The 27,803-nt window shown below is 39.0% G+C and overlaps 4 protein-coding genes across 4 annotated transcripts; all 4 read left to right on the top strand.

The window, feature by feature from the left end:
- The first annotated feature begins 1,882 nt into the window (after positions 1-1,882).
- LOC131791032 (uncharacterized) lies at positions 1,883-7,724 on the top strand. Its single transcript, XM_059108337.2, has 8 exons — positions 1,883-2,038; positions 2,144-2,361; positions 3,004-3,094; positions 3,667-3,819; positions 5,358-5,448; positions 6,005-6,237; positions 6,405-6,554; positions 6,686-7,724. The coding sequence occupies exons 1-8, from the start codon at positions 1,924-1,926 to the stop codon at positions 7,216-7,218; spliced, it is 1,584 nt and encodes a 527-aa protein (XP_058964320.2). The 5' UTR covers positions 1,883-1,923; the 3' UTR covers positions 7,219-7,724.
- Positions 7,725-17,614: 9,890 nt separating this feature from the next.
- Positions 17,615-19,616, top strand: LOC136283179 (uncharacterized). The gene is made up of 5 exons (XM_066171593.1): positions 17,615-17,729; positions 17,833-18,050; positions 18,471-18,561; positions 18,806-18,955; positions 19,078-19,616. Exons 1-5 carry the CDS (start codon positions 17,615-17,617, stop codon positions 19,614-19,616), a joined length of 1,113 nt encoding a protein of 370 aa, XP_066027690.1.
- Positions 19,617-20,244: 628 nt separating this feature from the next.
- Positions 20,245-21,037, top strand: LOC131791005 (uncharacterized). Its single transcript, XM_059108307.2, has 2 exons — positions 20,245-20,341; positions 20,496-21,037. The coding sequence occupies exons 1-2, from the start codon at positions 20,245-20,247 to the stop codon at positions 21,035-21,037; spliced, it is 639 nt and encodes a 212-aa protein (XP_058964290.2).
- Positions 21,038-24,055: 3,018 nt separating this feature from the next.
- LOC136283180 (fibrinogen C domain-containing protein 1-like) lies at positions 24,056-26,013 on the top strand. The gene is made up of 5 exons (XM_066171594.1): positions 24,056-24,170; positions 24,278-24,495; positions 24,910-25,000; positions 25,243-25,392; positions 25,475-26,013. The coding sequence occupies exons 1-5, from the start codon at positions 24,056-24,058 to the stop codon at positions 26,011-26,013; spliced, it is 1,113 nt and encodes a 370-aa protein (XP_066027691.1).
- The last annotated feature ends 1,790 nt before the right edge of the window (positions 26,014-27,803 follow it).

A 27,803-nucleotide genomic window follows, 5' to 3' on the forward strand; every position in this document is an offset into this window, starting at 1 on the left:
TCTCGTTATCAGTATTCAGACGCTTAATGTGCGATTTTTAAAAGCAAATTTGACGTTACCTTTACACTCTTGTCAACACTCAGAACATGCTATACAAGCGGAAATGAAACCTTTTGGTTCGAAGGTTGTTGCAAAACAGGAATTGCAAAGTGATGGAGATAGTTAAGACTCGCTGGAAAAACGTTTGCCCGAGATTTTTTAAACTGCCTGATGTAAGCCAATAACAAATGATTCTCTCAGTTTTCATTAGTATATAGCAGTAGTTCCGAAAAATTGTTCTTGGCAGTGAGTATGATAGGAAAGTTATCAACAAACCTGCTTAACCCACAACCCACCTGAACAGAGCTATAATATTTAGATCCTTTCTTCTTTTGAAGATGACCTGGCTTCATCTGCCGTGTTTAATTATTCAACTCACAGCTGCGTTTTCCTCCAAAACAACCGCAAGTTGTCATCAATGGAAAGACATGAAGAGGGGATCAGTAAAAGTCGTACAGGAAAGGTTAAACGATTCTACTTTATATTTACCAGGTGCTAATCACTGGTATTTTCCAAATGGGGATCAAAGATGGGAGTGCGACGACTTCAAGAGGAACTCTCATACAGAATTTTTTTCGCTGTCATTTGATGATTTTTGGAAAGTCTTTGTTCGCTAAGACCTAAAAGCGACAGTCAAATACACCTACTTTCATAGCTTTGAAAAGCTCTAACAACACACGCAGAAAAATACGATATTTTTTCAGGTGTGTTTGATATAGCCAATCAGCTGCTGACACGTCAATCGCCTTTCACGTCTGTTGTTGATGAATGAACGGCAAAGGAGAGGACAGAACAGAAACTGGGATAAGCTCCAGTCTGATTAGCTATATGACTCAAGTACAGACATTACCACTCTTTTTGAAAAAGCAACACAGATCAGAAAAACAGAGAGAAAAAGAAAAAAGTGACCTTGCGGGAACATAGATCTTGATACACTGAATTTGTCATCAGGCATAATTTTAAACACATTCACGTCGAAGCCTCACTGGTCCTGCACAAGATTCTCATAACATTTTCTACTCCGAAATAGTTGTTTTCACGGGAAGCCACATTTATCATTTGTGTTTGAACTTATTACAAAATAGCCAATATGTCATACCTAATGAATTTTATATCATGGTCATAAATTATGGATTATCTACATGTGTTGTCAAGTTGAATTTTTAACGAGTTATCAACTGAAGGGTCGCTCTAGCATTTCCTATTATACTCGAGTTAAAATCAGGGAGGCAGCTTTCAAATCTTCCCACTTGTCGCAGGTTCGGTCAATCTTGCTGCATTTTTCATCAGCAAGTCTTTAGCTCTTTGTTTCGTAATTGTTTACCAAAAATAGTGCACGTTTTCGTGAGTCAAAACTTGGCTGGATTCCATCCCACCGGACAAGAGACATTAAGTTTCTTAATTTTTCACTTTTAAGTAAAAACTAACGATAAATTGATGGATCTCCACTCCAAAAGCCAATTAAAATTGATATTATGGGTGAAGTTCACTTTGTGATTGACAGCTGTTTTCTCGATAGCCAATCAAATACTTTGGACCTTTCCAACCATTAAGGTTGTTTCAAAATGTGAAAATTTCGATGTGTGCTAACTCCTTCAAAGCTCACAATTTTATTTTATGGAAAAAAAAGCCACCTTTTTTTAAAAAGAGAGAAAATAAGCCCCCAAAAGCAATTAAAGGACCAAAACTAAGATGAAAAACAGCTTTGAATTATAAATAATGTTTATTTTTAATTGAAATTGTCGTCCAATAAGAAGGGGCCCTATTTCTACAGGGAAACAAATTAAGACGAATCAAGGGAGGCTGATTTAAATGCAAAATATGTTTATCAAGTGAAGAAGTTCCGCTTGGATAAGAAGAGTGATAATACAGAAATAAAGTAGAATGACTGTTCTATGGCTGCTCCAGTTTTCCATTGTGATTCTTCAAATCGTCCTCGGAATCCTGTTTGCCCTGGCAAAAGGAGACTTTTGTGGAAGCGTTTTCGAAACTCAACTGGGTGAGTTAAAACTCAAACTGAACGATAAGGATCTTCTTGATTCTTAGGCTTTGTTTTACATATATTCAGGTGAAAAAGCATCAGTCCATTTGTTTCGCCTTTCAGAACATGCATTAGCAGGTCATGTTATGTATACGACTGTTGTTGTGGACGAGTTTGAATGTCAGTTAAAATGTATGGGAAACAACCGTTGCAAGTCCATCAATGTTCACCCCGGTGACAGTATTGGACAACGTATCTGTGAGTTGAATGATAAAACGCGGCAGATGAAGCCAGAGGATTTTAGAAAAAGGAAAGGATCTACATACTATAGCTCTGCTCAGGTTGGTACTAAGTTTTATTGTTACCGTATTTAATTGCCAAAATGCCGAAGATCTTCGGTAAATTAATAGTTTTTAGCGTGATTGGAATGACAATTCTAGCCTCCTGAGTGCAAAAAAAACATAGCTCTTTATTTCACACAGCCATTGAATTTGGCTGTTGAGGGGGAAACAAAAATGGGTAGTTTCATTTCTTCGTAGAACATAAGTTAAACATATGTGTTATATACCTATAACCGCTGTGTTTCTGCGAAGATAACTTGTTGAAGTACGAGTTGATGATGTCACCTGTCAATAATAACTTTGGAGCCTGATTCAAATAATTAGGTATCCTTCATCTCTTAGTCTTAGGTTGACAATGTTTTCGGTATGTTCCCGGCATTTGTATTAACGTCCTTACTAGTTCTTTAGTTTGAAAAAATATTTTATTTTGAACGGCTATTCTTCATCAAAAATACTTTCACGTTTATAACGTGACCAGAGCTAAATGGATGTAATCCACCTTGTACTGTATAAAGAGGACACAATTGAAAAAATTCTCCAAGAATGAGATGGATAAGCAAATTTTCTTTTCGTCTCGATGCCATGTGAATAAAGCAACGGGAAACAAATCAACTTTCATTATTTTTGTATTAATTGTGTCAGGCTTCCTGCATGGATATTTCTCGTGAGCAAAGGCGACCCACTAAGAGCGCTCAGTGTCATCCGGGATACCAAGGAACACGGTGCCAAATGCGTAAGTGGTCAGAAGATTTTGCCTGTTACGTATTCACAGCTTTTTAGACAAATTAAACTGCATAATCATTGGTTGCCTCCTTTTGACAGCTCGAGGCGTAGGATAATGTTACTGACTTTGTTATAAATGAGTCATGAAGTTAGCGGAACTTGTCGAGAACAAAGTTAAACGAAACATAAAGTGGCGAGAGAACACATGCAGAATCTCACAAACAGGGGCGTATGTGAAGCATAAAACTGTTGTGTTGCGGTCCGGCCGGCTGGATGTTTAATTAAAGTATAACACATTTGCGACTCCAAAAGTATCCAAAATTAACTCTGTCACCAAAATATTTCACCTTTAAGCAAAACATTTTTTTTCTCAGACATGCCCTTATATCCACCTAGATATAGAAATAAATATTATGAATAATACTTGGCGATAAAGTAACATTACAAACATTACTTCTACTCACTGTATGTTGTGGCAGAGTGAAACCAAGACTCCTGTTCTTTATAATAAGTTCATTTATATTTATGGTTGAAAAAAAGGAAAATTAGCTTTCATTTTTGTTTCATGATTTTAATAATAAGCTCCCGTGGTGAGAGTATTCATCCGCAGTGAAGGTCGCGAGGATCTGGGAATCACAGCAAACACTTGTGGTATTGCTTACATCAAAGTGAATGGAAAAGATTATTCTCCACACATCAGAGGCCATAACGTGGTTGTTATCAACGCTATCACAGGTATTATAATCAAGATCGGAGATAAAGCGCGCTGTCATTTGTTCAAAGAGCGCTCTATCAGGGTACAAAAGACAGAGTTGAGTCACGCCATCCACTAATTTGTACTATGTTCCACCATTTCCCGTACTTTTCTCTTGCTTTTTTTCGGTAATTGAAGTGGAATTTCGGAACAAAAGAGCCGGCAAGTAGCAACAGAAGAGCCAAGCAAAGGTTTGTAAACATGCCAGGCGCTGCAATTGACGATATTTTAACTTGAGCAGAGACAAATCCTCAAAGAGAAAACGAAATCGGGACAGCCTGAGTTTTGAAGGTTTTCACGCTCAGTTAGATTATACGTAAGCTTAGTTACGTGCGGTGATAAAAACCAAACACAGCGAATACTCGTATATGATATATAGTTCCGTGTTTAAAAACGATACATAAAAAAAACATGAATGATGAAAAATTAGCCAAATCGGCATAACTGTTACAATTCATACAAATCATGACGGTCTCAGAGCGATTCCGATCATGCTGAGGTCCATCGCAGCTACCTTATCATGGCGATCTCAGATCATCGCAGTAAAGCAAGCCTCAGAAATTACATCAGCCCCTCTTCGAGTGAACAACTAAGAGCTTGCTCTGATATCCTTTCCGATGCATTGAGTGGATGGCCACAGCAGTCACAGCAGCTGAGTTTAACGGCGCTGTCATCTCGAGTAATCTTCATGTTCCTGCGAATCAGTCGGCTGTCATTCATACATAAAACACACGCCTTGAGCAGTTTGTTTTCTAATTGTCATGACGAAAAACTTGCGGGTTTTTATGAGCCACAATTCGGCCGAATTTCACTGAATATTTCACTTTCAGATTCCGTATTAAAACTGGAAACCTTTGGCGAAAGTGTTAAATTCGACCTGCCGAAATATTTCAGGTTATGAACTATTGCAGATTGTGAACTGAGATGGTTTGACACTTTTGACGGCTTTAGTCTTGTTCAACCAATCAAATTATTTAAACCACTCTAACAAGGATTCTGATTGGCCTATTGTAGCATGCTTATGAGAGTATAGAGCATGCTGACGACATTGATGTTTGCTTTGAAATCGAGCTTTGTTTTGAAAATTGAAAGTAATGCGTGGGAAATTTAAAGGATTCTTTTTTATAAAACAAACAGCGAAGCCTTGACTGTGCTCTATTCTGTTGTAAAGCACTTAGGAAGCAGCTGGAGCACTCCAAAATCATCATGAAGGGTTACTTATCTGGGGCGAAATAAAAGCAGGTAGTAAAACCTTACTTCTGACGACTTTCCCGAAAAAGGCAAACCGGTGTGGGCTTTTGTTTTCCGCGCATACGCCAGAAGGTAACACCGCTGTCTCCCTATCGACTCCATGGTCTTAATTTAATAGAACGATGTGCTCAGTTTAAAATCTGCGGGGTTAGCTCCAGCTCGAACAACTTAATCTCTTTAAGCTACCAGTCATCTGGAAGATGTGCGTCTTCATTATAAGCTTGATTGTAGTGGAAGGGAAACGTTTGTTACCATTCTTCATTTGCAGGTACTGTACTAGGAGCCAAAGGATTTGACACTAATGCGAATAGTTCCGCTGGTATTCACCTGAGAGATTACCTTAACGGAATCAAAGGAGAGTATGTGCCATATTGACGTGCTTTTATATATGTTCATAGAACAAAACAAAACGAAAGCTGATATAAAACAGATGTAAAAGAAGGGAATGATCATCCAACCCTCTAAGGAGGAACTGGTCTTTTACGCTGTAATCTCACTACCATAAAATGTAGCATATGATAGTTCAGAGCACAAACATCATGGATCCCACATCATTTTAAGTACATCTGCCCCAGCTTTTTATATATATATATATATATATATATATATATATATATATATATATAAAGAATTCATAATCTCTTAAAAGATACATATTTTTCTCTTTCTAACGACCGTTCGGGATTGTTTCCAATGTCAAACGCATGAAAATTTGTCGCAATAACTCCTATCCGAAACTGAATCAGAAAAATGCTCACAAAACGAGATTCGGTTAATTCCGTGGGGAACTTATTTCAAAATATTAGCACATTAATACCTCATAGAGGTTTTCGTTATTGCACTTTTTTCGTAATTTGTAATAAAATGCATTTGTTTGCCATTCTCACGGAAAAATCATGTTTGTTCCAATTGCAGAAAAATCGTTCTGGTCGCCATTCAAGATCAAGGCTCAACATACATATCACCAGCGATTGACGCTCTAAGAAGAGTTGGCGCCACCGATGACCTACTCAATCTGACAGAGTTCAGAGGATCTTTTGCTTTGGTGGGATTCGCCGGTGTGAATAGACCATCTTGGATTGCTCAACAAAATGCCAAGCGAGAAAGGGGACCCAGTGAGATATCTCTGACAATCCCATCATCAGAAGGTATATCTTCGTTCTATTGATACCCTATAGCGGAATTTCAGCTTTCAAATAAGTGAACGGGCCCATCATAGCGAGCCAGCCACGTATTGACTAAGCATTTTCAGGCTCTCGTGCACTCATATCGGTGTGTGTTGATTAACAAGACAACACCACATTTTCTCCTGTAGCTATCAAAGGCTTATATTACAATCAGCCTGGCCATTCCTGCAAGGACATCCGGGACTCCGGATATTCCGTTGGAGATGGGGAGTACTGGATCGACCCTGAGAAGAACGGAAACCCTTTAAAGGTCTACTGTGACATGACAACTGACGGAGGTGAGATGCAAATGCTCGATCATGTTAAAAAAAGTAAAAGAACTGAATTGGATTTGAGTTTCTGAAATTCTACTTCATGATGTTTGAAACATTTAGTTCATGTTGGTTGATGTTGGCCTCGTTTTGCACAGGAGGCTGGCTTCTTGTTTCCAACGTTGTGGTAGACGACCCGTCCTCGCGACAGCTTTGGATTGCGTCATCATACCGTGAAATCAGCAACTGCCACTGGAACAAAACGTTGTTCATCACAGAAAATGCCATGAAAGAACTGAGAACACACTTGTCTTTCACTCAGCTGAGATTCCACTGCAACAAACAAAAAGGACGAATGATCCACGTGACCACAGCTGCAAACAGTTCTGGTAAAGCTGTAGTCCGGTACTTCAGCGGTCAGACGGATGATCGACCTTTGGCGTGTGGCTCGTTCAATAGAATGAAAGATGATAACTCCAATATAGCTGAAGTCTGTCACCAATGGCAAGGCCAGCAGTGGGGTCACCCACCGTCGGCAAAAGGGACATTGACCGACCACGCCTTTTATGTCCCTTACAAATATCACTGGTTGTTGGTTCCTGGAAATCAAAGATGGGAGTGTGACGACTATATTTCTAAAAGATTTTTTGCGCTGTCCTCTGGCGATTTCTGGAAAGTCTTTGTTCGTTAAGGCCTGGAAACACCTACATCCGCTCCCTCTTTTCCTGTAAAACTTTTCTCTGCAAAGTAAGACGTGATGATCATCGGATAACTGTAAAGAGCTTTCAAACTTTTTTTGTTTTTTATCATTCGAATAATTTGCGAGGTTTTCGTTTGTTATATTTCGTGTGTTAGTTTGTGGCCTGAACGTCACGGAGGAGTTGGTATTTCACCTCTTAAATACCATAATAGTGACTAACTTATAACTTCTCCATACAGTATCACCCTTGAATTAAACATTGAGGTCATAGGAATAAATGAAATGATCACCAGCCTAGGAAGTCCATAACTGTCAAACAAATTCTCCTCGGCAGCACCATAGGAAATGCATAGAGAACAGAATGGTGAACATCCATACTGATGATAGGGTGTTAAGAGTTAAAATCTTTTCATCTTTCAAAGTAAACCCGACCCAAAAGATTCGTTCATCTATCTGCTTTTTTTTCTTTACTTTTTTTCGGGAAGTCAAAATTTTATTGCCGCGAAGGAGGAGGGGGGGAAGGAGGGGGCGGGCGGGGCTGTTCAGAGGATTTTTGGGGAATCGCATGGTTTTCAGGCGAAGCTGAGATGATATTAGTCTTTGGTAACATAATATATAAAGGAAGGACTGTAGATAATCGTTTGCAAATGATGGAGGGGGGGGAAGTATCCATATACTACGGAGCCTTAGGGGACTAGGTAGATTGTGTTGTAAAATTCTCCGACCGATCTCTACCCCAACCCTCCTCCCCCTTCTGGAGATAAGAAATGATTGGTCCCTTAGTACGGACAAGCGAGTCTTTACAACACTTGGAGGTACCTTTGCTTTGACGTTGAGTTAAGCCTTCTTAAAATATCCTACTACAATCATTCAGGGAGAACTTAAAGACTATTTCAATTTATCGCACTGTTTTGGTTTGCAGTTGGTTTGCTAGTTTGAGTTTCTTTTTACAACCGTTGCTTTTAGAAAAAATTGGTTGTTCAAGGTAATTTCATAACAATAGTTCACTTAGAAATGCAAATTTCATTAGGAAAACTTGGAATAGAAATGCTGAGACAAATTTGTTAGAAGATGTAGTAACATTGTTAAAAAAACACATTACAGCAGGGTTGACGTAGCCATTTCACACATGAAATTTTAAAAATAATAAATTTCAGTACATTTTGATATTTAAAAAGCTCAAGGTAAAACTATTTCTAAAGTGATTTTAAATCAATTTATTTGTAAATATTTGACATGTAGGTGATTATGCGCACAGACACACACAACCTTTTCATTCCCGTTCCGTACCCAAACTTCATTAGTATGGGTACGGAACGACTTAACTAACTGTGTGCGAATGGTCTTAGCTGGGCACGAAACCACTGGCATCCGCCCGAGGTTGTCGGTGAATTTCTTTGGGTTGTTAGCGAGCTGGCCTAGCATTGGATGTCGGCAAGCTGGCCCAAGTCGTCAGCGAGGGGGCCTAAGTAATCGGCAAACTGGCCTTGGTTGTCGACACACTGGCCTAAATCGTCGGCAAACGGGCCTAGGACACAGACACAAACACAACATCAACGTATATTTCAATAAGTCGATAGAGTTTAAGCATATTACATAAGCATAATACATAATACTGTGTTCCTGATATTCTTTGCAGTGCTTATATTGCATTTTGGTTTTTACATGATCTCATTGTAATGGTTTCTGAAAAAACCATCATTGTACGAAGCCAATAAAGTTATTACTATTATTATAGATCGAAAGTCTATCTGATTTGATCAACCACATACAACTGACTCGAGGTGACTAAAGAAGGAATGATTTAAGTCAGCGCTGACTTTGATTGGTAAAAGTATGAAGGCATTATAAAATTCAGTTTTGTGTCCGAGACATAATCCGCAAAATTATTCCAATTAAACATGTTAAAGCTTACAATCAAATTGAACACCTTAGGTTTGACTTGATCAACCACATTGTCTTCAGTTTTTGTTGCCTATATTAGCCCAGTGAGTCGCCTGCGGGGATACGCTTTGTGTGCGCCCCGAAGCGTCAGGCGACCGAGCAGTAAAAACGAGTGACAAAGCCGAGGACGATTGTGACGGGAAATAAGAAGCAAATCATAACTGCTGATTGTCGGCTGTGCCGTGGGTGGGGAATATACGACCACTGCAACTCAAGGTGTACAGAGACCGTGTTTGACGAGGGTGCAGCCAAACGATTAGTTGTATGTCATATCTGTCATAAAACAGTATATTGTTTAAACTTATGACTTTCCAATTAGTACCACGCTCAAGGTGAGTGTGATTTTTTTTCTCTTTGTTATTAAGGATTACAAGAAATCGACCTTACTAACAAAGGTTTGTAAACATGCCAAGTGCCGTAATTTACGTTATTATAACGTGAGTAGAGACGAAAGTCCTCAAAGAGAACCGAAGTGGACAGTCCGAGTTCAGAAGGTTTTCACACTCAGTTAGATTGCAAGCTTACGTACGGTAATAAAAACAAACACAGCTAACACTCCTATACTATACAAAGTTTTGTGTTCAAAACAAAACAGAAAAAACAGGAACGATGAAAAATATAGCCAAACTGGCACAACTGTTAAATTTCATACTAATCATGAAGGTGCCAGAGCGACTGCGATTACGCTGAGGTCCATCGCGGCTAAACCATCATGGTGATCTCCGATAATCACAGTGAAGAAAGCCTAAGAAATTACATTGGCCGCCCTTCGAGTGAACAACAAAGAGCTTGCTCTGATATCCTTTCTGATGCACTGGGTGGATGGCCACATCAGTCACAGCAGCCGAGTTTAACGGCGCTGTCATCTCAAACAATCTTCGTGTTCCTGTAAATTCGGCTGTCGTTCCTTCATAAAACACACGTCTTGAGCAGTTTGTTTTCTGATTGTTATGTGAAAAAACTTGCGTGATATTATGAGCCACAATTTAGCCGGATTTCACTGAACATTTCACTTTCAGATTGTCTACGTCTCGTGTTTCTCCCCACTTCTCTGGTGCTGTGGCCGCTTCATGCGTGCTTTACGACAAAACAGGGCACAGTCAAGGCTTCTCTATTTGTTAATTATAATTCAACAGATACGTTCTCGAAAAAAAGCGTAAGAGCTGCTCAAGGCGAAGCCGAGAGGAATTTTAGTTCTCGAGTACTAAAAAAATATAACTCTAACTAATTTGGCGAAGCAAAAATAGGGGGTCTTCATTTCGCCTTTCTTATTGAGCATAAAACGATCTTGTTAATTTTATGGGTTACAAGGCAGAGAAATTCGGAACTTTACCAGTTTTTTCGATTTATCGATCGGAGAGCTGAGAATGACAAAATAATGTTTATTTGGACGGACGTAACGTTTTAAGGTGTCGTATGTATATATATATATATGTATATATATATATATATATATATATAAACGAATGTGGGGGTAGAGTCTACCTTGGCATAAAGTGCTTAATGCTGTGGTAGCAGAGCAGACAGACAGAACTTTTCAACTTTTCAGTTCTGTTTGACGAGCCCTTAGGCGCGAGACTCAGAGTCACAGAGAATCGATGCGTCCTCTTTAATTATTTAACTTATGTATATATAAACTATATATATATATATTCGTTTCGTTTCTGCAAAGATAACATGTTGAAGCACAAGTTGGTAGTGTAACCTGTTTACAAAAAGTTTGCAGCCTGATGCAAATTAGTAGGTTCGCTTTATCTTTAACTCCCAGGTTTATTACGTTTTATGTTCTCGGCATCTGTATCAAAGTTCTCAGTAGTTCTTTACTTTAAACAGAGTATATTATTTTGAACGGCTATTAGTGATTATGAAAACTTTCACGCGATATAAGGTGATCAGAGCTAAACGGATGTAATCCACTTGTTACTTAACTAAGCGAAAAAAAGTTATTCAAAGGATGAAATGGATGAGTTTTTGTCCTCTTGATTTCATGTCAATGGAAACAAAGTGAAAAAATCAATTTTCTTTTACTTTGTATAAATTATGTCATGCATCCTGTGTGGATGTTTCTTGTGAGGAAAGTCGACTCTTTAATTGCAAATTCCTCAAAAAAAAAGTCACTCTGTTGATTTGGCAAATCAGATTATCAATGATAATGATAAAAGTAGAAACAAACTCTTCTATTACTGCGACGAACAAAAGATATTTTCGTGCAAACTGAAGAGCAATTAAAGCGATGAATAAAAAGGAATCATGAATTATAGATAGGAAGTATTTCAATTGTGAGTCAATGACCCTCAGAGGAAGGCAAATATAAGAAAGCTGATATGCAACAAGAAAAACTAAGGAGCTCCACCTGGGAAAGATAAACCGGCCAATTTCAGTATGGCTGTTTTATGGCTGACCCAGTTTGCCATTGTTAGCCTAAACATCCTTTTGGGAATTCTGTTTGTCCTAGCAGACAAAGACTTTTGTGGAAGCGTTTTTGAAACTCGAGTCGGTGAGTAAATACTTCTAAATAAAAAAAGAAAAGAGGAAAACACCGATTCTTATACTCTCTTTGTATAGCTAGTAGTTACTAGAAAGAACGTTTTTTTTCGTTACAGACCATGCCTTGGTGGGTCATGTTATTCAGACGACTGTTGTTGTGGACGAGTTTGAATGCCAGTTGAAATGTATGGCAAATAGCAGCTGTAAGTCGATCAATGTTCATCCCGGTGACAGCAATAGCCTAAGGGGCGGGAATCCGTCTTACCGCTGAAATACTGTACAACAGCTTCACCAGAGCTGTTAGCAACGGTAGTCACGTGGATTGTACGTTCTTTTTTGTTTACTGCAATGAAATCTCAGCTGAGTGAAGGACAAGTGTGTTCTCAGTTATTTCATGGCATCCTTCGTGATAAACAGCGTTTTATTTTCGTGACCGTTGCTGATTTCACGGTATGAAGATTTAATCCAAAGCTGTCGCGAGGACGGGTCGTCCACCAAAACGTTGGAAACAAGAAGCCAACCTCCTGGAAAAAACGAATGAAATCTGGATATTAGACGCGATGCCTGTTCCAATTTTTATTGCGGTATGTACCTAACTCAACAACAACTTCATTGATTGTCTTTTATTTTCCAAAGTATTTTTAACTCCGTCAGTTGTCATGTCACAGTAGACCTTTATTGGCTTTCCGTTCTTCTCAGGGTCGATCCAGTACTTCCCGTTTTTTGAAAGAAACGTGAGTCTCGGATGTCCTTACAGGAATGACCAGGCTGATTGTAATATAAGCCTCTGGTAGCTGAAAAAGAAATGAGGTTTGATCATGATGGGTTTATTAATCTTAACACACCAGGTAAGACGCTGAAAAAAGGGGAGAAAGCTATACGCAAACTTGAACACGACGGTCCACATTTATCTTCAGAAATGCGTTTTAAAAAGGAGCCAATTGAAAATTTCCACCATCCTCATTGCACTTAATAGTCATGTTTTTTGTTTGACAACGTCTACAATATAACTTTTCTATAACAGTCTCATCGCTTACGTGTTTCACAATGTTTTCCTTTGTATCCTGGATGACACTGGCCGTTTTTAGTTGTTTGTTTTCGCCCGCGAGAAACATCCATGCAGGAGGCCTGATTAGTAAAACAGAAAGGTGAACTTTTTTCTTCCCGTTCTGCCATCGATTGTTGTTCAGAGTAAACAAAGCTTGTTTTCTCTTTATCAGTATTCAGACGCTTAATGTGCGATTTTTAAAAGCAAATTTGACGTTACCTTTACACTCTTGTCAACACTCAGAACATGCTATACAAGCGGAAATGAAACCTTTTGGTTCGAAGGTTGTTGCAAAACAGGAATTGCAAATTGATGGAGATAGTTAAGACTCGCTTGAAAAATGTTTGCCCGAGATTTTAAACTGTCTGATGTAAGCGAATAACAAATGATTCTCTCAGTTTTCATTAGTATATAGCAGTAGTTCCGAAAAATTGTTCTTGGCAGTAAATAAGATAGGAAAGTTATCAACAAACCTGCTTAACCCACAACCCACCTGAACAGAGCTATAATATTTAGATCCTTTCTTCTTTTGAAGACGACCTGGCTTCATCTGCCGTGTTTTATTATTCAACTCACAGCTGCGTTTTCCTCCAAAACAACCGCAAGTTGTCATCAATGGAAAGACATGAAGTGGGGATCAATAAAAGTTGTACAGGAAAGGTTAAACGATTCTACTTTATATTTACCAAGCGCTAATCACTAGTATTTGCCAAATGGGGATCAAAGATGGGAGTGCGACGACTTCAAGAAGAACTCTCATACAGAATTTTTTTCGCTGTCCTCTGATGATTTTTGGGAAGTCTTTGTTCGCTAAGACCTAAAAGCGACAGTCAAATACACCTACTTTCACAGCCTTGAAAAGCTCTAACAACACACGCAGAAAAATACCATATTTTTTCAGGTGTGTTTGATATAGCCAATCAGCTGCTGACACGTCAATCGCCTTTCACGTCTGTTGTTGATGAATGAACGGCGAGTCTTCACCATTCTCAATTCAAGGTCGTTTCTCGGAATGTTCTCGGATTATGGCTGCTAAAAAACTGAAAAATCCGTATCGTATCAGTGACATTCAAATTTTCCTAAAAGAGGAAGTAAACCAAAATACCAAAAGAAAAAAGCGAAAGTTACGTATTCAGTGCCCTTGGTAATTGCATTTCTCACCGCTGAGAACGAAAATCGATTGTTGGAAGACTTGTCAACTTTTGCTGTGTACCTGAAAGATTTCTTCAGTCGGTAAGGACAAGGGCAATAACTGAGAATTTTGTAAATTGAAAATTACGCCCAATTTTGCTTTTAGAAAGATTCAACGCATTCTTTCATCTTGAGCTTTAGCGCCAACACAATTTTCGATTTTTTTCGAACTTTCTCGAATTAGGCAGCTAAAACTCTAAAAAATCCGTACCGCTGACAGACAGTGAGGTTCAAACTTCCCTAGACGAGGAAAAAAAACCGATATACAAAAATAAAAACCGAAATCTACGCATTCAGTGGCTTTGGTGTTGGCATTTTTCGTGGCTGACAATGAAAATCGACAACTGGAAGTTTTACCACAGGCAGATTTTGGCCGTTTACCTGAAAGACTTCATCTGTCGGTAAGGACAAAGCCAATAAATGAGAATTTTTTTAAATTGAAATTACGACCATTGTTGTTTTTGTAATCATGATTCAACGCATTTTTCCATCTTAAGAGTTAGCGCCAACGCACTTAACGATTTTTATTCGGAGATTGTCAATTCTTTTATTTCCATTCGTTAATAAAGTCAACTTTTCTTGTCAGTAGAGAGCTACTGTGTTTATATGATAAACAAAATAATACATTGTTGCTTGTAGATATTGAATTTCTCTTCTCGTGTTGAACTCGACATCTCACTCGTTCGCCGCGCTTACTTGTAACCTATCGAGTTGAACACTCGAAGAGAAACTCTACATCTACGCACTTATGTACTATTCGTGACATAACATTCATTTGAATTTTGGTCCTCTTTTACTTTCAGTCAGTATGATTGTGTTTTAGGCACGGACTAACTCTGTAGCTCTAATTCCGGCATACTATGAATTTGTGCCAGGGAAAATATGCACGTTGTACCTGAAACAGTACCACCAGCTCAGATAGTCTAAGTGGCTTTGAACCTGCACAGGCGGTGGTAAAATAGTTGACGCATTGGATTCCGGGCCGAGGGCTCTGGGCTTAAGAACTAGCCGGGTTATTGTGTTCTTTCTTTGTGCCTATCTCCATCCAGGAGTAAAACAGGTAACAACAAACTGTCAGGGATGCCTCACAAAGAGAGGGGGGGGGGGGGGAGGACAGAACAGAAACTGGGATAAGCTCCAGTCTGATTGGCTACATGACTCAAGTACAGACATTACCACTCTTTTTGAAAAAGCATTACAGATCAGAAAACAGAGAGAAAAAGAAAAAAGTAACCTTGCGGGAACATACATCTTGATACACTGAATTTGTCATCAGGCATAATTTTAAACACATTCACGTCGAAGCCTCACTGGTCCTGCACAAGATTCTCATAACATTTTCTGTCCTGAGTAATTGGTAGTCCTGAGGGACTTTGGCCGAAGGGAGGCGGAAAAGCTCGTAACTGATCGAGAAAATTATCGGAGTGAAAATTTTGCTGCACTGGGGGAGTGGGTAGTGTAAAAGTTATGTTATGACTAGGTCGTCGGGGCTGAATTTTTATAGCAGAGCCGCTATAAACTTTGAACAGGACCTATTATATCAGGCTTGAAAACATGTAAAAAATGTCGATCTAAGAATTAACGGGAAATGATTTGATGTACTATTGTTGATATGATGTATTTATTTTGTTAGGTCGCCTGCCTGGATGTCGGTAAGTTTCATCCGGGATACATAAAACACAGTATCAAACACCTGGATGGCGAGAGGATTCTAGCAAAGTTTATTGAGAGACCGTTCCAAAAAAAAAAATACCTAGATTTCATCTGCTGCAATTTTACAGCTTGAAGCGTAAGATAAAGTATTTTTGCAGATTAAAATGGTCGAGATTTGGTCACTTTGGCGAGGTCTAAGCTTTTCGATGAAATAGGACAAATTTGACGCAAGCTAAGAATTCGAAGAAACCGTGCCGTTATTCAAGATGCCTGCTGTTTGTGCAATACCAGTGACACCCCTTGTGATGTAAATATGTCATATTGTGAGGCCTGTCAGCTATAATTGCTACCTTGTGGGGTATTATAGCAAATACAAAATAGAATGTAAAAAATGCTCGAATAATGCCATCAAAAGTAACTTAACTAATTAGTGATTTTGCAAAACCAAAACGGTTCTGATTTGATTCTTTGCCAGTTGGCCACTTTGCTTTAAGCGTACGGCTTTTTTCGATTTTTTTCCATGACTTGATCCACAAAACCTGACTAAAATAATGTTTTTCTAACGGTGAGGAACTCGCGATGACAAAAGATGAAATTAGGAGATCCTCGCAGCTAAGAACACTACTGAAACGAGTAGTTGTAAATAGGACCTGAAATAAATTCGGGCCCGTACGGGATTTGAACCCATGACCTCTGCGATACCGGTGCAGCGCTCTACCAATTGAGCTAACAAGCCAACTGGGAGCTGGTCAATGAATTGGGTACAAATAAACATCCAAGTGAATGAAGATTTTAGATATATGAAAATTTCACATATTTGCACTGCGGTGGAGAGATGAAATTAGGAGATCCTCGCAGCTAAGAACACTACTGAAACGAGTAGTTGTAAATAGGACCTGAAAAAAAAAAAAAAAAAAAAACCAAAAAACAAAAAAAGATATTATGTACTAAGTTTGCGGGGAGTAGGCTGTTATGACCACCTGCTTATAATTTGCATTCTAAAATGAAACAAAAACAGCGACAACAACAGGAAAATGAAGTCCCCGTTCTTCAACCTCAATCAGATCAGACCTACTGCAGATTGTGAACTTTGATGGTTTAACACTTTTGACAGCTTTAGTCTTTTTCAGCCATCAGATTATTTGAACCATTATAACAAGTATTCCTATCAACTTATTGTGGCGTGCATTATGAGAGCACGGAGCATGCCGACGACACTATTCTTTGCTTTGGCAATACATTTTGTTTTGAAAATTGAAAGTAATGTGTCGGGAATTTAACGGATTCTTTATTTATAAAACAAATAGAGAAGCCTTGATTGTGCTCTGTGCTGTTGTAAAGAACTAAGGAAGCGGCCAGAGCACTCAAGAAGTGGGGAGAAACACTTGTCTAAGTCTCGTGTTTCTCCCCACTTCTCTCGTGCTCTGGCCGCTTCCTGCGTGCTTTACAACAAAACAGAGCACAGTCGAGGCTTCTCCATTTGTTAAGTATGATTCAACAGATGCGTTCCCGAGAAGAGCGTAGGAGTTGCTCAAGGCGTGGCTGAAAGGAATTCTAGTTCTTGAGCGCTTAAAAAATATGGCTCTGACTAATTTGGCGAAACAAAAATAGGGGGTCTTCATTTTGCCTTTCTTATTGAGCATAAAACGATCTTGTTAATTTTATAGGCTACAAGGCAGAGAAATTCGGAACTTTACCGGTTTTTTTCCATTTATCGATCCGAGAGCTGAGAATGACAAAACAAATGTTAATTTGGACGGACGTTAATTGGAAATTCCTCAAAACAAAAGCCACCCTGTTGATTTGGCGAATTAGATTATCAATGATAATGATAGAAGTAAAAACAAACTCTTCTATTACTGCGACGAACAAAAGAAATTTTCATGCAAACTGAAGAACAATTACAGCGATGAATAAAAAGGAATCATGAATTATAGATAATAAGTATTTCAATTGTGAGTCAATGACGCTCTGCTTACAGAGGAAGGCAAATATCAGAAAGCTGACATACAACAAGAAAACTAAGGAGCTCCATTTGAGAAAGATAAAACGGCCATTTTTATTATGGCTGTTTCATGGCTGACCCAGTTTGCCATTGTTATCCTAAACGTCCTTTTGGGAATCCTGTTTGTCCTGGCAAACAAAGACTTTTGTGGAAGCGTTTTTGAAACTCGAGTTGGTGAGTAAATAGTTTTAAAAAAAATGAAAAAAGAAAACACCCATTCTTACACTCTCTTTCTACGGCTAATACTCACGAGAAAAAACGTTTTTTTTCCTTTAAGAACATGCCTTGGTGGGTCATGTTATCCGGACCACTGTTGTTGTGGACGAGTTTGAATGCCAGTTAAAATGTATGGGAAATAACAGCTGTATGTCGATCAATGTTCATCCCGGTGACAGCAATGGAAAACGTTGCTGTGAGTTGAATAATACAACACGGCAGATGAAGCCAGGTCATTTTAAAAAGAAGAAAGGATCTACATACTATAGTTCTGTTCAGGTGGGTTGTGGGTTAAGCAGGTTTGTTGATAACTTTCCTATCTTATTCACTGCCAAGAACAATATTAATGTTTCGGAACTACTGCTGTATAATAATGGAAACTGAGAGAATCATTTGCTATTGGCTTACATCGGGCTGTTAAAAGTCTCGGGCAAACGTTTCTACAAGCGAGTCTTAACTATCTCCATCACTGTGCAATTCCCGTTTTGCAACAACCTTCGAACCAAAAGGTTTCATTTCTGCTTGTATAGCGTATTCTGAGTGTTGACAAGAGTGTAAGGGTGACGTCAAATTTCCTTTTAAAAATCGTACATTAAGCGTCTGAATACTGAAAACAAGAAAACAAGCTTTGTTCACTCTGAACAACGATTGATGGCAGAGCAGGAGGAAAAAAGTTCATCTTTCTGTTTTACTATTCAGGCCTCCTGCATGGATGTTTCTCGCGGGCGTAAACAAACAACCGAAAGCGGCCAGTGTCATCCAAGATACAAAGGAAAACATTGTGAAACACGTAAGCAGTGTGACTGTTCTAGAAAAGTTCTGTCTTAGACGTTGCCAAACAAAATACATGACTATTAAGTGCTATGAGGATGCTGGGAATTTTCAATTGGGAAACCCTTTTAAAACCCATTTCTGAAGACAAATGCGGACAGTCGTGTTTAAGTTTGCGTATAGCTTTTACCTTTTTTTCAGCGTCTTAACCGGTGTGTGAGGATTAATAAACCCATCAAGATCAGACCTCATTTCCTTTTCAGCTACCAGAGGCTTATATTACGATCAGCCTGGTCATTCCTGTAAGGAAATCCGAGACTCAGGTTTCTTTCAAAAAGACGGGGAGTACTGGATCGACCCTGAGAAGAACGGAAAACCACTAAAGGTCTACTGTGACATGACAACCGACGGAGGTAAAAAATACTTTGGAAAATAAAAGAAAATCAATGAAGTTGTTGTTACGTTACGTATATACCGCAATAATAATTGGAACAGGCATCGCGTCTTATATCCAAATTTTATTCGTTTTTTCCAGGAGGTTGGCTTCTTGTTTCTAACGTTGTGGTAGACGACCCGTCCTCGCGACAGCTTTCGATTGAGTCTTCTTACCGTGAAATCAGCAACTGTCACGACAACAAGACGCTGTTCATCACGAAGGATGCCATGAAAGAACTGAGAACACACTTGTCCTTCACTCAGCTGAGATTTCATTGCAGTAAACAAAAAGGACGTACAATCCACGTGACTACCGCTGCTAACAGCTCTGGTGAAGCTGTAGTCCAGTATTTCAGTGGTCAGACGGATTCCCGCCCCTTGAGCTGCGGCTCGTTTAATAGAATGGAAAATGATAACTCCAGAGCAACTGCAAGTTGTCATCAATGGTACGATATGAAGTGGGGATCTCTCTATGACACACGGGAAAGGTTAAACGATCATCTTTTTTATGTACCAGGACATTATCACTGGGTTTTGACAGATGGGAATCAAAGATGGGAGTGCGACGACCACCTGCAGTCTGGTTCAGAATTTTTTGCGCTGTCATCTGATGATTTTTGGAAAGTCTTTGTTCGCTAAGGCCTAAACTGCGAGAGTCAAATACGTGTACTTTCACAGCCTTGAAAAACGTTTAGCTACTAGCTTACTATAAGAAGTTATCAAATGCTTAATATTATCAAAAAATCTACTTGCACCAGACTAAAATTTATAAATCTGTAATATTTGCAGTAGGTCGTATAATAGGCAGTTTTCATTAGTAGAAAAAGATCTCTTGCAGTTTTCTTTGGGAGAAATACAGTCTACAGTCAACCTTACCAGTGTTGAGATAGCTGAGAAGGACAGTCACTACAACTGACAACTGTCAGTACGACCACGATCACCTGTCATCCCGGACTCAAACCGTTTACTGTTAAGAACTATTGTTTGTTCTCATTGAAAATTCGACCTTGGATAGCGTCTTTTTTTTACGCTGCAATAATTGAAAAATTAACATGAACATGATTATGTAGAGTTCACCAAGTTACTTGCTGTGGATAGTTTGCGATTGGCAAATTTATTTAAAGCTGTTGTCCAACATCATATTTACTCTACACCTAAAGTTTGCACCGTTTACTTCATCAACAATTTATTAAACGACAAGTCGTGAAAACGTGTGGAAACTTGTACCTACCATTCTGTGCAAAAGAAAAAAACACTCAAAAAAATAATGCGACAAAAGTTTTGGTGGATGCATACTTTTATCATATATAAACTATGGTGTTATAAAAAGATATCCCGCCCTGAGAAAAGCTCTAACGACACACGTAGAAAAATACGATATTTTTTCAGGTGTGTTTGATATAGCCAATCAGCTGCTGACACGTCACTCGCCTTTCACGTCACTTGTTGATGAATGAACAGCAAAGTCTTTACCTTTATATTCTTTATAAGATATTTTAAATTATAAATTTGTTTCAGGAGGTTGGCTTCTTGTTTCCAATGTTGTGGTGGACGACCCGTCCTCTCGACAGCTTTCGATTGAGTCTTCTTACCGTGAAATCAGCAACTTTCCCGACAACAAGGCGCTCTTTATTACGAAGGATGCCATGAAAGAACTGAGAACACACTTGTCATTCACTCAGCTGAGATTTCATTGCAGTAAACAAAAAGGACGTACAATCCACGTGACTACCGCTGCTAACAGCTCTGGTGAAGCTGTAGTCCAGTTCTTCAGCGGTCAGACGGATTCGCGCCCTTTGGGCTGTGGCTCGTTTAAAAGAATGAAAGATGATAACTCCATAACAACTGCAAGTTGTCATGAATGGAAAGATATGAAGTGGGGATCAAGAAAGGTCGCACAGGAAAGGTTAAACGATCATCCTTTTTATTTACCACGCGCTAATCACTGGTATTTGCCAAATGGGAATCAAAGATGGGAGTGCGACGACTTCAAGAAGAACTCTCATACAGAATTTTTTGCGCTGTCCTCTGATGATTTCTGGAGAGTCTTTGTTCGTTAGGAAATAAGAGCGACAAATCACCTACATCTGCTTACTTGGTCCTGAAAAACTTGAAATTACTGGCTCAAACGTTATGCGATGCTAAATGTTCTTGAATGTTTATTTAAAGTAGACTAAAATTTACAGATTAATAATATTAGTGCCGAGTGTTGAATGAGGCGTCCTTCATCAGTAGAAAATGACGGGCACTCTTCCCTGTAAAAAACACCGCTAAGGAAAGAGAATACAAACTTTTCTATTCTCTTGTCTAAGCTCATAAGCTTGCCAGTGTTGAGATTAAAAAACAAAAGAACTATTGTTTTTGAACATTACAATTTTGACCAAGGACTGCGTCTTCTTTTTTTTTTTTTTTGACTGCTATAATTGAAAAATTAACATGAACATGAACATGTAGAGCTCACCAGGTCGCACGATGTTTGTTAGTTTGCGGCTTGGTAACCTCATAGCAGGAGTTTTTATTTAAACCTGCTGTCCAACATCTCAATTAGCCTACATCTTAAGCTTGTAGCTATGTACGTTTGAATCACAATTTATAAAACAGCAAGTTGTGAAAACGTGTGGAAGTGTGTACCTGCCATTCTTTGCACCATCATAAAAACGCTCCGAAAAATCATTCAACGAATATTGTTCCGGCTACATTCTTGTAAAATTCATGTGATTTTGGTCCTCTTTTGGTCCGCTTCAGCCAAATGATCATCGTGTATCCATTTTTCGGGCACAGACTAACTCAATACACATAATTCCGCCACTGTTTGACCTTGCAACAAGGAAAAGGCCTCGCATTACCCATTTAATGTATAGTGGCTTTGAAACTGTAGGCGCTGTGGCCTGATAAGCGATGAGCGCGCTCGATTGTGGATCGGGAGCTCTGGGCTCAAGAACTGGCCCGGTTAGTATTTTTTGTTCCCAGGCAAGACACTTTACTCTCACCATGCCTTCTCTCCATCCAGGAGTATAAATGGGTAAAAGTGAATTGTCAGTAAAGCTTGAGGAAATGCTATGGAAAGAGGGAGGGGAGGGTAGAGGACAGAAACCGGGAGAGGCTCCGGCTGGAATGGTCACATGACTCGAGTACAGACATAACTACGTTCTTTGAAGCAGCATTACAGATTAGAAAAAAGGAAACAAGAGCATAACTTTGCAGGAATACGGTCAACTCTCTCGTAAACGGATACCCTCGGGGAATTGGAAAAGGTGTTCGTCAGTAGATGTGTCTGCCAAAGAGAATCATTCCCCGACGCGGATACTAAAGAAGAAAAAAAGGACGATGTCCCTTACGGGAGAGCGTTATGTTTAACTCTTATTCAAGTCAAACGAACGGAGAGCTTGCTTTCCCGTGGACAAATGAAGATTTGGCAAAATCTATCCCCCCTTTTCTTTTGCCCTGTAAGATACCATACTTTGTTGATTGCAAATTTAAGACAGATTTTATCGCTAAGAGTCAATTACTATCCATAGGATGTCTGCTAACGAGAGAGTGTAAACAAAACAAAAGTCCAAAAGTGTTCACGTTCGCCCACGCGAGCGTCCGCCTACGGAAATGAGTAAAAAAAAGTTTGACTAGGAAGTAAATAAGGAATTTTACCACAATTGGCAGTAATGTCGCAATCTGATTGGGTAAATTGCCGTTGTTAATAAGAGTACAGTTAACGCTACTCGAGTCAGCGTGTCACAATCTCGGCGGTCACGCACTGAAAGAATCGTTTTATTTGCTGCGCTTCGTGAGTAAGAGTTGAGGCCACCCTGAACCGCCGTCGATTTATTAAATTGGCAATAGTGCCCGTAAGTAGAAAATTGACACCAGTTTCCTTCAAGTAGGAACTCGGACAACTTTATTAAAATTGATTCATCCAAAGCTATTGTTTAAAAAGCGCGGACCTAATTGACAAAAGATATTATGTAATAAGTTTTCGGGGAGTAGGCTGTTATGACCACCTGCTTATAATTTGCATTCTAAAATGAAACAACAACAACAACAACAGGAAAATGAATTCCCCGTTCTTCAACCTTGATCAGATCAGACCTACTGCGGATTGTGAACTTTGATGGCTTAACACTTTTGACAGCTTTAGTCTTTTTCAGCCAATCAGATTATTTGAACCATTATAACAAGTATTCCTATCAACTTATTGTGGCGCGCATTATGAGAGTACGGAGCATGCCGACGACACTGTTCTTTGCTTTGGCAATACATTTTGTTTTGAAAATTGAAAGTAATGTATCGGGAATTTAACGGATTCCTTATATATAAAACAAATAGAGAAGTCTCGATTGTGCTGTGTGCTGTTGTAAAGAACTTAGGAAGCGGCCAGAGCACTCAAGAAGTGGGGAGAAACACTTGTCTAAGTCTCGTGTTTCTCCCCACTTCTCTCGTGCTCTAGCCGCTTCCTGCGAGCTTTACAACAAAACAGAGCACAGTCGAGGCTTCTCCATTTGTTAAGTATGATTCAACAGATGCGTTCCCGAGAAGAGCGTAGGAGTTGCTCATGGCGAGGCTGAAAGGAATTCTAGTTCTTGAGCGCTAAAAAAATATGGCTCTGACTAATTTGGCGAAGCAAAAATAGGGGGTCTTCATTTTGCCTTTCTTATTGAGCTTAAAACGATCTTGTTAATTTTATAGGTTACTAGGTAGAGAAATTCGGAACTTTACCGGTTTTTTCGATTGATCGATCCGAGAGCTGAGAATGACTAAACAAAATGTTAATTTGGACGGACGTTAATTGGAAATTCCTCTAAACAAAAGCCACCCTGTTGATTTGGCGAATTAGATTATCAATGGTAATGATAAAGTAGGCAAACAAACTCTTCTCTTACTGCGACGAACAAAAGAAATTTTCATGCAAACTGAAGAACAATTATAGCGATGAATAAAAAGGAATCATGAATTAGAGATAATAAGTATTTCAATTGTGAGTCAATGACGTTCTGCTTACAGAGGAAGGCAAATATCAGAAAGCTGACATACAACAAGAAAACTAAGGAGCTCCATTTGAGAAAGATAAAACGGCCAATTTTAGTATGGCTGTTTTATGGCTGACCCAGTTTGCCATTGTTATACTAAACATCCTTTTGGGAATCCTGTTTGTCCTGGCAAACAAAGACTTTTGTGGAAGCGTTTTTGAAACTCGAGTCGGTGAGTAAATAGTTAAAAAAAAAAAAAAAGAAAAAAGAAAACACCCATTCTCACACTCTCTTTCTACGGCTAATACTCACTAGAAAGAACGTTTTTTTTCCTTTAAGAACATGCCTTGGTGGGTCATGTTATCCGGACCACTGTTGTTGTGGACGAGTTTGAATGCCAGTTAAAATGTATGGGAAATAACAGCTGTATGTCGATCAATGTTCATCCCGGTGACAGCAATGGAAAACGTTGCTGTGAGTTGAATAATACAACACGGCAGATGAAGCCAGGTCATTTTAAAAAGAAGAAAGGATCTACATACTATAGTTCTGTTCAGGTGGGTTTTGGGTTAAGCAGGTTTGTTGATAACTTTTCTATCTTATTCACCGCCAAGAACAATGTTTCGGAACTACTGCTGTATAATAATGGAAACTGAGAGAATCATTCGCTATTGACTTACATCGGGCTGTTAAAAGTCTCGGGCAAACGTTTCTCCATGCGTGTATTAACTATCTCCATCACTGTGCAATTCCCGTTTTGCAACAACCTTCGAACCAAAAGGTTTCATTTCTGCTTGTATAGCGTATTCTGAGTGTTGACAAGAGTGTAAGGGTAACGTCAAATTTCCTTTTAAAAATCGTACATTAAGCGTCTGAATACTGAAAACAAGAAAACAAGCTTTGTTCACTCTGAACAACGATTGATGGCAGAACAGGAGGAAAAAAGTTCACCTTTCTGTTTTACTATTCAGGCCTCCTGCATGGATGTTTCTCGCGGGCGAAAACGAACAACCAAAAGCGGCCAGTGTCATCCAAGATACAAAGGAAAACATTGTGAAACACGTAAGCGGTGTGACTGTTCTAGAAAAGTTCTGTCTTAGACGTTGCCAAACAAAATACGTGACTATTAAGTGCTATGAGGATGCTGGGAATTTTCAATTGAGAAACCCTTTTATAACCCATTTCTGAAGATGAATGCGGACAGTCGTGTTTAAGTTTGCATATAGCTTTTACTTTTTTCAGCGTCTTACCTGGTGTGTGAAGATTAATAAACCCATCAAGATCAGACCTCATTTCCTTTTCAGCTACCAGAGGCTTATATTACAATCAGCCTGGTCATTCCTGTAAGGAAATCCGAGACTCAGGTTTCTTTCAAAAAGACGGGGAGTACTGGATCGACCCTGAGAAGAACGGAAAACCACTAAAGGTCTACTGTGACATGACAACTGACGGAGGTAAAAATACTTTGGAAAATAAAAGCAAATCAATGAAGTTGTTGTTACGTTAAGTATATACTGCAATAATAATTTTTTCCAGGAGGTTGGCTTCTTGTTTCCAACGTTGTGGTAGACGACCCGTCCTCGCGACAGCTTTCGATTGAGTCTTCTTACCGTGAAATCAGCAACTGTCACGACAACAAGACGCTGTTCATCACGAAGGATGCCATGAAAGAACTGAGAACACACTTGTCCTTCACTCAGCTGAGATTTCATTGCAGTAAACAAAAAGGACGTACAATCCACGTGACTACCGCTGCTAACAGCTCTGGTGAAGCTGTAGTCCAGTATTTCAGTGGTCAGACGGATTCCCGCCCCTTGAGCTGTGGCTCGTTTAATAGAATGGAAAATGATAACTCCAGAGCAACGGCAAGTTGTCATCAATGGTACCATATGAAGTGGGGATTCCTCTATAACACACGGGAAAGGTTAAACGATCCTCTTTTATTTGTACCAGGACATTATCACTGGGTTTTGACAAATGGGAATCAAAGATGGGAGTGCGACGACTACCTGGAGTCTGGTTCAGAATTTTTTGCGCTGTCATCTGATGATTTTTGGAAAGTCTTTGTTCGCTAAGGCCTAAACTGCGACAGTCAAATACGTGTACTTTCACAGCCTTGAAAAACTTTTAGCTACTAGCTTACTATAAGAAGTTATCAAATGCTTAATATTATCAAAAAATCTACTTGCACCAGACTAAAATTTATAAATCTGTAATATTTGAAGTAGGTCGTATAATAGGCAGTTTTCATTAGTAGAAAAAAATCTCTTGCAGTTTTCTTTGGGAGAAATACAGTCTACAGTCAACCTTACCAGTGTTGAGATAACTGAGAAGGACAGTCACTACAACTGACAACTGTCAGTACGACCACGATACTCTGTCATCTCGGGCTCAAACTATTGTCCATTATCATTGCAAATTCGACCTTGGATGGCGTCTTTTTTTTACGCTGCAATAATTGAAAAATTAACATGAACATGAACATGTAGAGTTCACCAAGTTACTTGCTGTGGTTAGTTTGTGATTGGCAAATTTATTTAAAGCTGTTGTACAACATCATATTTACTCTACAACTAAAGTTTGCACCGTTTACTTCATCAACAATTTATTAAACGACAAGTCGTGAAAACGTGTGAAAACTTGTACCTACCATTCTGTGCAAAAGAAAAAAACACTCAAAAAAATAATATGACAAAAGTTTTGGTGGATGCATACTTTTATCGTATATAAACTGTGGTGTTATAAAAAGATTTCCCGCCCTGAGAAAAGCTCTAACGACACACGTAGAAAAATACGATATTTTTCAGGTGTGTTTGATATAACCAATCAGCTGCTGACACGTCACTCGCCTTTCACGTCACTTGTTGATGAATGAACAGCAAAGTCTTCACCATTCTCAGTCCAAAGTCGTTTGTCGGAATGTTCTCGGATCTTATCATATAAACTACAGTGTTAGGGGACAGAAACTGGGATTAGCTCAAATGGCTCAAGTACAGACATTACCACTATTTTGAACAAGCATTACAGATCAGAAAAAAAAGAAAGAAAAAGTAACCTTGCGGGAAGATATATTTTGATACACTGAATTTGCTTTACCAAAAAATATAGTAGCCATCGGGTATATTTTTAAACACATTCACGTCAAGCTGCTCCTAGGAAGCCTGATTCTGCACAAGATTTTTCTTACATTTTCTACTCCGTAATGCGTATTTTACGGGAGGCCACATTTATCATTTGTGTTTGAACCTACAAAAAATCAGGCAATATATTACACCTGATGGATTTTTCATCACGGTCATAAAATATGGAGGAGGGGCTCTTCAAATCGTCCTCGGAATCCTGTTTGCCCTGGCAAAGAGAGGCTTTTGTGGATGCGTTTTCGAAACTCAAGAGGGTGAGTTAAAACTCAAACTGAAAAAAAGGGACCAAAATCTCATGCTTTGTTTCATATATATTCAGGTGAAAAAACATTAATCCTTTTTTTTTTTTCACCTTTCTGAACATGCATTAGCAGGTCATGTTGTGCATACGACTGTTGCTATGGACGAGTTTGAATGTCAGTTAAAATGTATGGGAACTAACCGTTGCAAGTCCGCGATCAACGTTCTTCCCGGTGACTGTATCGGACAACGTAAAAGTGAGTTGAAAAATAAAACGCGGTAGATGAACCCAGAAGATTTTAAACAAAGAAAAGTATCTACATGCTATAGGTCTGCTCGGGTTGATACTAAGTTTTATGGTTACCGTAAGTACTTGCCAATATACCGAAGATATTCGGATAATTTTCAGTTTTGAAGGTGAATAATTCTTATAATAAAGTTGGGGTAAAACGCTTGTCCGACCATTTCTCGGAACCGGAACTTTA

The sequence above is a fragment of the Pocillopora verrucosa genome, chromosome 8, assembly GCF_036669915.1.
Source record: "Pocillopora verrucosa isolate sample1 chromosome 8, ASM3666991v2, whole genome shotgun sequence".
In the NCBI taxonomy this organism is placed as follows: Eukaryota; Metazoa; Cnidaria; class Anthozoa; order Scleractinia; family Pocilloporidae; genus Pocillopora; species Pocillopora verrucosa.